The sequence below is a fragment of the Geosmithia morbida genome (assembly GCF_012550715.1).
Source record: "Geosmithia morbida isolate 1262 chromosome Unknown scaffold_7, whole genome shotgun sequence".
NCBI classification, from domain to species: domain Eukaryota; kingdom Fungi; phylum Ascomycota; class Sordariomycetes; order Hypocreales; family Bionectriaceae; genus Geosmithia; species Geosmithia morbida.
The window spans coordinates 193,790-205,464 of record NW_023336194.1 but is presented as its reverse complement, the minus strand read 5'-3'; the positions used below and the strand labels follow the sequence as shown (position 1 = coordinate 205,464).

At 54.5% G+C, this 11,675-nt stretch overlaps 3 protein-coding genes across 3 annotated transcripts; 1 reads left to right on the top strand and 2 right to left on the bottom strand.

Moving 5' to 3' along the window:
- Positions 1–1,446: 1,446 nt before the first annotated feature.
- GMORB2_6918 (THO complex subunit 3) lies at positions 1,447–2,353 on the bottom strand (the record flags this gene model as incomplete). Its single annotated transcript, XM_035468883.1, has 2 exons — positions 1,447–1,655; positions 1,747–2,353. Coding segments are annotated over 2 exons (816 nt in total), but the record flags the coding sequence as incomplete, so codon positions are not given.
- A 3,091-nt stretch (positions 2,354–5,444) lies between these two features.
- GMORB2_6917 (uncharacterized protein) lies at positions 5,445–7,251 on the bottom strand (the record flags this gene model as incomplete). Its single annotated transcript, XM_035468882.1, has 3 exons — positions 5,445–5,732; positions 5,840–7,153; positions 7,243–7,251. The coding sequence occupies 3 exons, from the start codon at positions 7,249–7,251 to the stop codon at positions 5,445–5,447; spliced, it is 1,611 nt and encodes a 536-aa protein (XP_035321262.1).
- A 2,120-nt stretch (positions 7,252–9,371) lies between these two features.
- On the top strand, positions 9,372–10,782 carry GMORB2_6916 (Ribosomal protein L2; the record flags this gene model as incomplete). The annotated part of the gene is made up of 2 exons (XM_035468881.1): positions 9,372–10,389; positions 10,604–10,782. The coding sequence occupies 2 exons, from the start codon at positions 9,372–9,374 to the stop codon at positions 10,780–10,782; spliced, it is 1,197 nt and encodes a 398-aa protein (XP_035321261.1).
- Positions 10,783–11,675: the final 893 nt, after the last annotated feature.

The window sequence follows — 11,675 nt, the reverse complement described above, 5'->3', positions numbered from 1 at the left end:
TGCCAGTAAGCAGACGACGCATCTGTTGGGCTTATCACTTTCTATAATAGCAGTACTCGTATGTACAGGTATGTTGCAGCAGCACGTTGCAGCATGTTGCAGCATGTAGTAAGTAGCATGTACATACTTGATACCCCGAGACCCAATCTTCCGTCCCACATGCTTTCTGCTTATTATTCTCAAGGATGAATACTTTTGATACAGTAATACAGTAATACTCCGTATGAGTATGTTTGATGGATGTTCGTGCTAAACGTATGTGTGCTCGACCCTCGTACGAGTACTGCGGCCCGCACTGCACACACCCCCCCCCCCCCCCCCCCCCCCCCCCCCCCCCCACGCCACGGTCAGGCCATAGCGTCCAGTGTTTTTAGCCTCGTCGACCCTCTGTGACTTCAATCCAGCCGTGATGCGTCACACCCACCCTTGCNCCGTCCCACATGCTTTCTGCTTATTATTCTCAAGGATGAATACTTTTGATACAGTAATACAGTAATACTCCGTATGAGTATGTTTGATGGATGTTAGTGCTATACTTATGTGAGCTCGACCATCGAACGAGTACTGCAGCCCGCACTGCATACGCCCCCCCCCCCCCCCCCCCCCCCCCCCCCCACCCACGCCACGGTCAGGCCATAGCGTCCAGTGTTTTTAGCCTCGTCGACCCTCTGTGACTTCAATCCAGCCGTGATGCGTCACACCCACCCTTGCAAGAGGGCGCATATTCTGTTACCTCTTACCTGCAATAGACTATTATTACTGCTCATACCCCTACTCGTACATACACTATATATCCACTTAGGCAACCGTTTGTTCCATCTCCTCTGACAGTGATGGACTTTAAGACCCCGTCTGCTGATGACCGCATTTGTCGATCCACATAAGAAAAAGAAAACGTTACCCTATGGACACGACGACGTGTGAACGAAGATGAAATGACCATGGATCAGATACGTGTACACCCTTGGGCTTTGCGACGCACGAAGGTACTGGTAGTGTCATTGGTAGTAACACCTCTTTATTGCGCTCCCATACATTCTCATTTTGTTTTACTAGCATTTTCTGGTGTGCTGTAGAGACTCACGTTGACGTGTTACGATCCTTTTGCCGGCGTAAAATTATCCCGTGCTGACACCAAGGTGTGATATGTCGTAATACCGCTACTCTAGCAGTAGTACGCACTTGGGCACTAGCAACAGCAGGCTCAGCAGTAGTAATACTGCAGTAGCAATAGCAGCAATAGCAGCAGCAGCAGCAGTGATAGCGGTAGCAGTAATAATAGTGATAGTAGCTAGCGCCAACATTCGTCGACAAACATAGGGTTGATACAACGGTATGAGAATGAGGATATATATGGCTCACTACTGCCAGCGATGACAAGGCCGGATGGACAGAAGAAGTGTAGTAGAAAGAAGAAAGAAGAGAGATGCCGATACAATCTGCAGCTCACTTCTTATCCGTGTCGACGCCAATAATCCTCAGAGATCCAGCATCACTATACGCCAACCAGTACCGCGTAGGTGCCCAGGCCACGACGGGACAGGCACCTGCCGTCTTGAACGTGTGAACCTTCTCGCCCGTCTCGGCATGGGTGACGTCTAGACCGGAACCCTCATCGCTACCACCGACGATGAAGCTTCCATCAAAGGTGAAGCCTTGAGAAAGAAGAAGAAGAAGAGTCAGAACAGCACACAAGACTACGACATATATATATATGGGAAAGACAAGAAGAGAGGGACGACATACTGATAGTCCTGACCGGCCCGACCATGGTCGTGACAGTCCTCTGACAGATCCAATCCTGCGTATCCCATAGGGAGATGATGGAGTCGGAACCGCCGGTGGCCAGGTACCGTCCCGTAGGCTGCAGCTCGGCGCTCAGGCAGCTGGACGTGTGGCCGGACAGGCTGAACTCGCCATCGTCGTCGCAGTAGTAGTCCAGGCGCAGCACGGGTCGGAAGTCCGGGTACGACAGGATGCGGATGCGGCCCTCGGCCGTGGTGAGGAAGACCTTCTCGCCGCTCCAGCAGAAGGCCACCTGGTTCGTCTGCGTGGTCTGCTGGTGCTCCGACAGCGGCGTGGCCGACCGCGGCGACAGCACGAACAGCCTGTCCGACTTGTTGCCCACCACCAGCGTCTGCCCGTCCGGAGCCCAGGCCAGCGTGAAGGCCTCGTCCAGCCCCCTGACCTCGTTGAAGCAGTCCTTTGTGCGGACGTCCCAGAACTTGACCACGCCGTCGCTGCTCACGCTGCACAGCTCCGCGTCCTTGGTAGGGTTGAAGGCTACCTTTTCGATCGGGCCCGAGTGTCCTTTTAATTCTGTCGAGAATTTGACGTGAGGTTTGTCGGGATTCCCTTTTTTTTTTTTTTTCAGTCCTCATAGTTAGCACTGTACATTTTACTGGACTGATAAGGGACAGAGAGAGAGAGAGAGAGAGAGAGAAGAGACATACAAACTCGTAGAGTCTTGTCCGCCGACCCCGTAGCAACCAATGTCCCAAGAGGATTCCACGCAATCGATCGTAAGCTATCGTCTCACCGCGTTAGTTTCGGGGGGGGGGGGAGGAGGACAATTTAAGAACGTAAACGTAGAGATTTTCCCTCTTTTTCTTCTTCTTCTTCTTCTTCCTCTTCTTTTTTTTTTAAAAAAAAAAAAAAAACTCACTTGTTAGACCCCGCCCTCACCCCATTGGGATCATTGTAAAGTTGAGGTCGCAGGTTACCAAAGTAAGGAGAGAATCGTTCGGCCGACAAGCTCTGTCTAGGTCGTAAGATAGGAGCCATTTCTCCTCTCCCTTTATATATATATCCTTAACCTGAGTATATCCTGCCCCCCCCCTCTCTCTGTCTCTCTCTCTCTCTCTCTATATATATATATATATAATCCCCCAATCTGTCGTTTGGTCTTCTCTGTACCCAGTCTCGCACATTCACGATGAAGTCTGGCTGATGGACATCTATCCGGTCCGTGTGCCTTCTTGCGCCTCCTCCTTTCCCTAAGCTTCTAGCACTAGGGATATATAGGAAGAGAGCCCCGAAATCCGCGTCACGTCTGGATTGCCGGTGTAATTGCCAAGCCTAGAAGGCTGTAGAGAAGTCCAGGGTCGGGATGCGGATGTGAGCGTGATGTCGTGGCTTGATAAACATGAGTTGAAGATGAAATGTGTAAGAACATGGGAGAGGGTCCTCGTCTGTCTACTCGGACTGGTACGCCTTAGAATGAGTGTGACGCTGCCACCTGGCGCAGCTTCTTGAATTCCTCTAAATTGTTGGAATAAGCAGCTGAGTCATCACCCGGAAAGAGATTGTTCCGGCCCGATCGGCAGTAACCCTGACGATAAATGGCCACCTCTACAGTCAGAATTACCCCCCTATACATAGATATCATCAACGACATCATCAAATGATCAGTCAACAACCTGCAGATGGAGAGGATCGCTCTCGAGAAATAGTATGATGTCATGTTTCCCGGCCGAAGGCCGCTGGATCTCGAGAAATGGCTCAGATCTGCAGAAGAAGCTTGCATTGACTGCGAAGGCCTTGGATTCTGGAAAGGAAAACCTATCATATGCTTCACGAGCTTCATGCGTGTGCTCTGGACAGTGTACCCTTATCAAGTCAGCATTCGGGAGATGTATTTCACGCCCAAACTTGAAGATGGATCCCTGCAGCTGCGAGAGGTGATGAACAAGATTGAAATCCGTCACATGACGGTCAAAGCCCGCACGGCTAAGGCTGCCTCTGCAACTGCAGAGACGAGGGATGACTCGGATGAGGATAGATCCGATGGCAGCTCTGAGCCAACGTTCAGCAACAGCAACAACAAGCGCCAGAAGAAGGCTCGAAAGGCTCACGAAGAGCCCCGAAAGATGAGGAAGGTCTGCCCTGTGTGTGAGCAGTTCCCTCTGATGTGTGGTTATGTGCTATGCTGACGGCACGAATCCGTCGCCACACCTCGAGTATTTTCTTGCCATAGCAGATCATACCATGGCTTAAGACAGGCGGGGGGGCTCGACCGTGAATTACAACCGGCGAGTCCGGCACCACCACAATGGTAGATAGCAGAACAAGAACCTCGTCACCACCTGACACCTAACCTACCCTTGATGCGAGTTGGAAGTGATTGTGGTGTCTGCTGTTCGTAGACATGTTGTGTCATCTAGCTATATCCAAACACCTTCTCACCACTCAAACACTCTCCCGCCGTTCCTCGCACACGGTCTTGCTCTCTCTGTGTGCCGACCTTGACGTCTAAGAGCAGAGACCCCTGGGCGGCGTCACACACACACTTCACTCACGTCAGAAAAAAAATCTCCACTAAGAGCTTCACCAACCTACTTGTCTAGTCAAGAGCTTCGAAAACCCTCCCAATTCACCGTAACAACCTTTTTTCTTCTTCAGAACATTACCGTCACAGTTACTTGGACTGGAATTACTCTAGGATTACACCATGATTACAGTTACCTTCACATTCATACTTCCAGCAAAACAAATGCAATTTCATTCATCCACCTTTATCAACGCCCGCATAAACCAATCGTGGCGATATGCACATATCCCTTTTTCCCCTCTCTCTTTTTCCCTTGCCTCGTCTCTCTTCCCGAGAATGAAGAAATCGATCATGGAATCTCTCTTTCCCGTTTTCCCCTGATCCGAAACCACAAGGAACACGAAGGAAAAAAAAGAATACCAAAACGTAACCACAGAAATAGAAACAGAGAACGGGTGGAAAAAAAAAGAGGCACGGAAGAAAAAACAAAAAACCAAAAGCTTAAAAGGATATATAATTCCACTTAGTGCGTTGTGTGTGTGTGTGTGTGCCGAACCCAATGCGCGCCAGATTCGCCAATGACTCCGCTTTCCCTTTGTTTACCAAATCAAGAAACAGAAAACCAGAATGTTGCAATGTTGTGTGGAAAGAGGGAGAAAAACCATGTACAAAAAAGGCGACGAGGGTGAAGGAAAAGAGCACGGTGAGAAAGAGGAAGACGAGGGGGAATAATCAAGACCCCGAAAACAACAGCCTGTAATCTAGCATGATAAACAAGCGTCCCGGCAAAAAAAAAGTAGAGAGTTGGAAAGCCCCAGCCCGTCGGTCTCTTTTATATCTCGTCCTCGTCCTATTCCCCTTTCCATGTCATATACCCGCTCCTGTCAAAGAAGACAGAGTATATGCATCGTCCAGGGAGAGGAAAGGAAACAAGTCTTGGCTTGGGTTGAGGATGGATTTTGTATTATCGTGTCATTAAGGGGGGGGAGGGGGGGAGCAGTGATGTTCAAATCAAGGCGAAGTCGGGTCCTGACCGCGGTTTGTTTCTGCCTTGAAGCCGGACGATGGGGATAGGTAGTTTCGTTGGGTGTTCGTTGGCTATTTTTGCTTCTTCTTCTTCTTCATCGGACGACCTCTGCCATTGCGTTGGAAGAATCGGTATTCGTCTCTCTCTCTATGAGATCTGGTCGAGAGAGTACTCGAGGTCCGTGAGGCCGAATGCGGCAGCGTTCTTCTTAGCCCACGAGCGAGCAAGGAGGGAAGCTATCATGATATCAGCATCTTGAGTCGCGAAATGGTAGGTTACGGGATCGGAAAGCTTACACTTGAGGAACTTTTTGCTGGCGTACTTCTTGAAGAAGGCCTCGTGGCAGATGGGACGGGCAAGGTAGTCGACCATGAGCTTGACGACGGGGTCAACCTCTTCCTCGTTGTAGCCGGCATAGTAGACGAGGGTGTCATCCTGAACAGGTCAGCGTATTTCCTTCCTAGAGGCCACGCCCCCCCTTACAGGTGGGAAGGGGGAGGAAGGAAGAAGGTAGGTGAGAGTGGGGGAGGGGATATGCATACCCATTCGCCACGGTCAAGCATCAGACGGGCCAGGTACATGGCACCGGCGGCGATGTGGCTGGGGCGGAACTCCATGAAGCGGTGGTCGAGGAGGCTGATCTCCATGAGGTACTTGCCAACGGTACGCGACTGAATGTCGTAGTTGTCGGCCTTGGAGACGCGGCGGAGGAAGTTCATGGGGTTGGGGTAGCTGAGGTCGTAGTCGAGGGTGCTGAGGACGCAACGCTCGGCGCTCAGGATCTCGGACTCGCTGAAGCCGTTGTCGGCTATGCGCTTGAAGTTCTCGACGTGGGGGGAGAGCACCTCCTCGTACTTGGAGGCGATGAACATGGCCGTGATGCCCACCAGCTGGAGGCGGTCGAGCTGGACCACCTTCTCGGACAGGAAGCGGTCGATGACGTTGACGGCGAGGAAGAGGGTCTCGGGCAGCAGGTGGAAGCGCGTGTGGACCTCGATGAGCCAGTCGACGAGGATGCCGCGCGTCTTCCACTCGAGGTCGTCCTGGTGGCTCATGTACTCGGGGTTGGGGATGGACAGCACCTCGAGGTCGCGGAGGTAGTCGAAGATTTCGTTTGCGTAGTCGGCCACCATGAGGGGGTCGTCGAGGTCCTCGGCGTCAAACTCCTTGATCTTTTCGAGGAACTGGAGGCGGGCCTCTTCGTCGGCCTTGGCCTGCGCGTCGGCGTCAGCGTCGGCCTCGGCCTCGGCCTCGGCAGCGATACGGATAGGAGGAGCAGCGTTCTCCTTGTTGACCTTGGGCTCTGTCCGGGTGCGCTTCTCGGTACCCATGGTGTGGGGCCTCTTGCGGATGGGCTCCGACTCTTCGTTGACGGACTCCTCACGGGTGCTCTGGGCGGCTGTGGCGGTCATCTTCCTCTTCTGTGCGGTACCCACGCTGGTCGATGTGGTGGCAGCGGCAGTGGTGGTGGCAGTGGTGGTGGTGGCAGTGGCCTTCCTGGGCTCGACAGCGGCGGCCCTCTTGGTGGCCTCCTTGGGGGCCATGGCGTTGCGGGTGGCAGGACGGGCGACGTTCTTCTGGACACCGGCCGTCTTGGAGACGAGACCGCCCTTGGCGTTGGCGGCCTTCTTGCCCTCGGCGGCAGCACCATCCTTTCCAAAGTTGCTCACGTCACCGAGAGCAGCGCGTTTCCTCTGAGGGTTGACGGCGGCCTTCTTGGGCTGCAGCGCGCCCTTGACGGGGAGCTTGGAGGCATCCTCGGGGCCCCCAGCGGCGGCCTTGGCTCGGGTCAGACGCGTCGTCGTGTTCTCATCGTTCTCATTCTGCACGACGCGTTGGCGGGTGGCGGGACGACCCTGTTGCACCGCGTACAGGTCAGTTGAGATGCGTCCCCATGTCCGGCCGCGTCCAGACGCGTCTGGATGGATGATGAGGTACAACTTACGGGAGGCATGATGACGGTATGTGTGCGTGTCTTTTTTTTCTAGTCTGTTCCGAAGATGGTGCACTCGGCGGTCTGAACTAGGTTCTGATACAGATCTCCAGAGGGCCAAGCTATTTTTGCCGTCAGTATCTGTCGACGAAGGGAGGGAGGTGTTGTTGTGCTGCGTGTAGGAGAAAAAAGGAGCGTGATGGGCGACAAACAGCACCAGACGCAGCAACACGGAGGAGATGCAGGAAGGAGTTGAATGAATTAAAAAAAAAAAAAGGAAGACGGTTGTGAGAGAGGGAGGAAGAATAGAGGAAAGATGCAGCGGTGAGACAGTCGAATTAGAAAAAGGAATCCTAGGCAACGGACCTCTGGTGGTTCAAGATAAGATGAATGGGCGACACGGACGACTCGGCGCGTCTTGGAATGCAAGGCGACTTTTTTTTTTAGGCGGGAAAAGAAGGCCGGAAGTGGAGAGGCGTCGTGGTCGTGCCCGAAAGACTGTGTTGTTTTTCTCCGTTGGTGGTCGGGTACTGGTAGTAGTAGTACGGTAGAGGAGGGAAGACTGTTGTAGCTGGATTTGTTCTTAACTTGAATGAAAGGAGGTATGACCGAGAAAGAAAAACAAAGAGATGGAGAGGGAGAAGAGAGAGGGAGAGAGGGAGAGAGAGAGATTGGGAGCGGGAGGGCAGACACCTGGAGGTAGAGGTGTTTTGTTGTCGGGGACAATGGGTACAGAAGGGAAGTTCGAGGTGTTTTGAAGAGCGGAGCCTGAGCAGGGGAGGGGGCAACGGTGCCAATGGGCGCGTTGGTAGAGGTGCTGGTAAAACTGACGCGGTACGTACCGATTTTTTTTTCTCTCTCTCTCTCTCTCTGCTTTCAGCTCTGAGCGCGTCGCGATTGCACGCAAGTTGTACGCAAAGTTGTACGCGAAGCCTACATATAGTTATGTACCGTGCACCGCAGCATATCTGAAATGGCTTGTTCAATTGACAATTACGAGTGCCTGTACAGATTACATTCATATTCAACTTCCTCTTCATTTTTTTTATTCTTCGTCTACAGATGGCAGGATACCGAGTATCATCACGTATGACGGCCCGCGTACTGCAGCCTGGACGGCGGCCTATCCCACCCAAGCGTGTCTGAATCCCGCAAGCAGATGCTTCCATGCTCTTGGGCTGCACCGCCCCATCAGATTCCGGATGTGATACTCGCAGAGACATAGACCGACACAATGGTGACCGTTATTGCCAGCCATCCGATGCCGTCATCATACAATGCTGCTCGGGCTAGTATCAGTGGACGCGTGCCTATATCCGAGTCTCGTGGCCAGTAGATTACGAGTATGTCCACGCCCATCTCGTACCTGCCATCAATGACCGGTTAGACCGCGTCCCCCGACCTGAGCCATCAGCGCTGATTGCATAATAGCGAACGCGGGACGAACTACCGCAGACGTCTCGCATCTGCACGCACAGTGGGCTGGGCATAAGTCGACGCGTGCTGGGGTGCGTTCCCTCCCCTCTCTCCTCTCCTCTCCTTCTTCTACCGAGTTGCAGGGCCTACGGGGGTCTTCCACCCCTTCTACAGGTAACCACACGTCGCTGACCGTTACTCGTAGCGTCGTCAGAGGGAAGGAAGCCGCCGCATGTCGTATGGGCACGCATGTTGTTTCGGTGTCGGTGCTCCATTTATGACCCATCCAAACAATGGCAACGCCATAGCAACGGGCCTGTCATTGGCCGTCACGGGTCCGTTAGCGCGACGCCGCTCGGGCCCCCCTGTCCGTGGGCCTCTCTGTTCCCTTTGGCAGTGCCTGCCTCTGACAGCGTAGTGACAGGTGTAAGGCTCACTGTCGCGTCAGATGGGCTGGTGGCGCATGAGGCAGTGCTGGTCGCCGGATTGGCTCACTCGTTGTACTATTGTGGCTTGACGACTTTTTGACCCTTTTTCGACCGGAGAAACATTTTGTCCTTTCCTCCGGGCAAATTTCGCCTGGCTTCGATGGGAAACCGTACCGACTCTGGACCATTTGACGATGGTGCTGCTGAGGCCTGCCCTATCCCATCGACCCTCGACATCCAGACAGGGCTCGCCGAGCAACCGTACTCCCTCCCTGTCTCTCTCTCTCTCCTGACAGAATGCTACAGCCCCGTCTGCAGCTCTCTGCAGTGCGCAGGGGACTGCAGCTCCTGTCGCTGCAGCAGCGGACGGCATTCCCGTCGTCGGCTGCAGCAGCGTCGAGGTTCTACGCCACCGGCAAGAAGCCGTCGTCGCCGCCGCCGTCGCCATCGGCATTCGACCACGACCAGTTCTCCGCCGACAGCCTGCCGCGCTCGTCGAGCACCGAGGCCGGCCAATCGGGCAACGTTGCCTTCCTGCGAACCTACAAGCCCCGCACGCCCGGCGTTCGTCACCTGAAGCGTCCGATCAACGACCACCTGTGGAAGGGCCGTCCTCACCTGCCCCTGACCTTCCCCAAGAAGGGCCAGTCCAAGGGTGGCCGCAACTCGACGGGCCGCATCACGGTCCGCCACCGCGGAGGCGGTGCCAAGAGGAGGATCCGCACCGTCGACTTTGAGCGCAAGGTCCCCGGCCCTCACCTGGTGGAGCGCATCGAGTACGACCCGGGCCGCAGCGCCCACATCGCCCTCCTGACGGAGAAGTCGACGGGCAGGAAGTCGTACGTCCTGGCCGCCGACGGCCTCCGCTCCGGCGACGTCGTGCACAGCTACCGTGCCGGCATCCCGGCCAAGCTCCTCGCCAGCATGGGCGGCGTCATCGACCCGGGCATCCTCGCTGCCAAGACGGCCTTTCGCGGAAACTGCCTGCCCCTGCACATGGTCCCGGTCGGTACCACCGTCTTCGCCGTCGGCTCCGCCGCCTCGCGCGGCGCCGTCTTCTGCCGCAGCGCCGGCACCTCGGCCGTCGTCGTCAACAAGAACGAGGAGACGAGGGACGACGGCTCCAAGGTCATGACGGGCAAGTACGTCGAGGTCCGTCTCCAGAGCGGCGAGGTCCGCCGTGTCAGCAAGGATGCCTGCGCTACCATCGGTGTCGCGAGCAACATCCATCACGGGTACCGTCAGCTCGGAAAGGCTGGTCGTAGCCGATGGCTCAACATTCGGCCTACCGTGCGTGGTGTTGCCATGAACAAGGGTATGGGCTTTTTCTCTTCTTTTTTTTTCTTTTTCTTGCGTCTCTCCATCGTCTGCTCGTTCTCCTCTTTCCAACCCAACCCAACCCAACCCAACCCAACCCCTTTTTTTTATTCTATTCTTTTGGACCTTCCCCCCCCCACCTCCCTTTGACGACCCTTCTCGCTCTCTGCTATGTTCTGTATCGGCAGGATGCTGACTCACGTGAAATATAGTCGATCACCCTCACGGTGGTGGCCGTGGAAAGTCCAAGAGTAACCGTCACCCCGTCACGCCCTGGGGCAGGCCCACCAAGAGCGGCTACAAGACGCGCCGCAAGCACAACATCAACAACTGGGTTGTCAAGCCGCGGCCCCGCAACTTTGGGAAGCGGAGGTCCAAGTCGGGAGCGTGAACGGACGGCGGAGGGATCGTCTCCCTCCCGTCCGTCTGGAGGCTGATAACCCTCCATTCCAGTGCGGGTGATGCTCTCCTCGTGCCGGGGAAAGGGGAGTGACGCTTCTTGTATACCATTGTCGTTGTGATGCATGACGTTGACGGGGTGGCCTGCCCGTGTGTACTATAATATCTCGTACTGCTACTATCGCAACGTCCGGATTGGTCTCTTCTTCTTCTCTCTCTGTTTGATTACGTCCATGTCTTTCCTCCCCCTCGAGAGCTGGAGCTGGAGCTGCTGGAGCTGGAGCTGCTGCTGCTGTTGTTGTTGTTGTTGTTGGTGGTGGTGGTGGTCAACCAAGATTGTAGTGCGGCCAGCACTGCATCTACGAGCGTGTGCAAGCGACTGGGTGATGATGTATCGATACGTCTGATGCGATACTGCTCTGTGTATTACTAGCCTATACAATATATGCGCATACGTCTACGAGTAGCATGGATGACGATGATACCGACCTATGAACGGACAAGACTGGCAGCGCGACGATCGATATTACAGAACATACCCATGCTCGTAGAGCTTGTAGGGTAACCCGTCTCACCTCTGACATCTCGCCCCGTCTTCTTCTTTCGAAACTCTCCAGAACCTTTCCCCTTTTTTCCCTCTCTTCTCTCCCCCCTACGCTCTCAACCAACCCAGGATCCCGAGGACGCAGGACGCCGAGGACGCAGGACGCATTGATTTCCAAACAAACGTTTTTATCAACACTCGTAACCTAAAATGAAGTACCCGCATTTTATCAGCTGGTCGCGTGCCGTGACTGGCCGATTGCCGACATCTTTAAGCTCATGGATTTAAGTCTGTCGATCACCAATCACGTCTAGCCTCTAGGCTTCAGCAGGAGGGTCCTC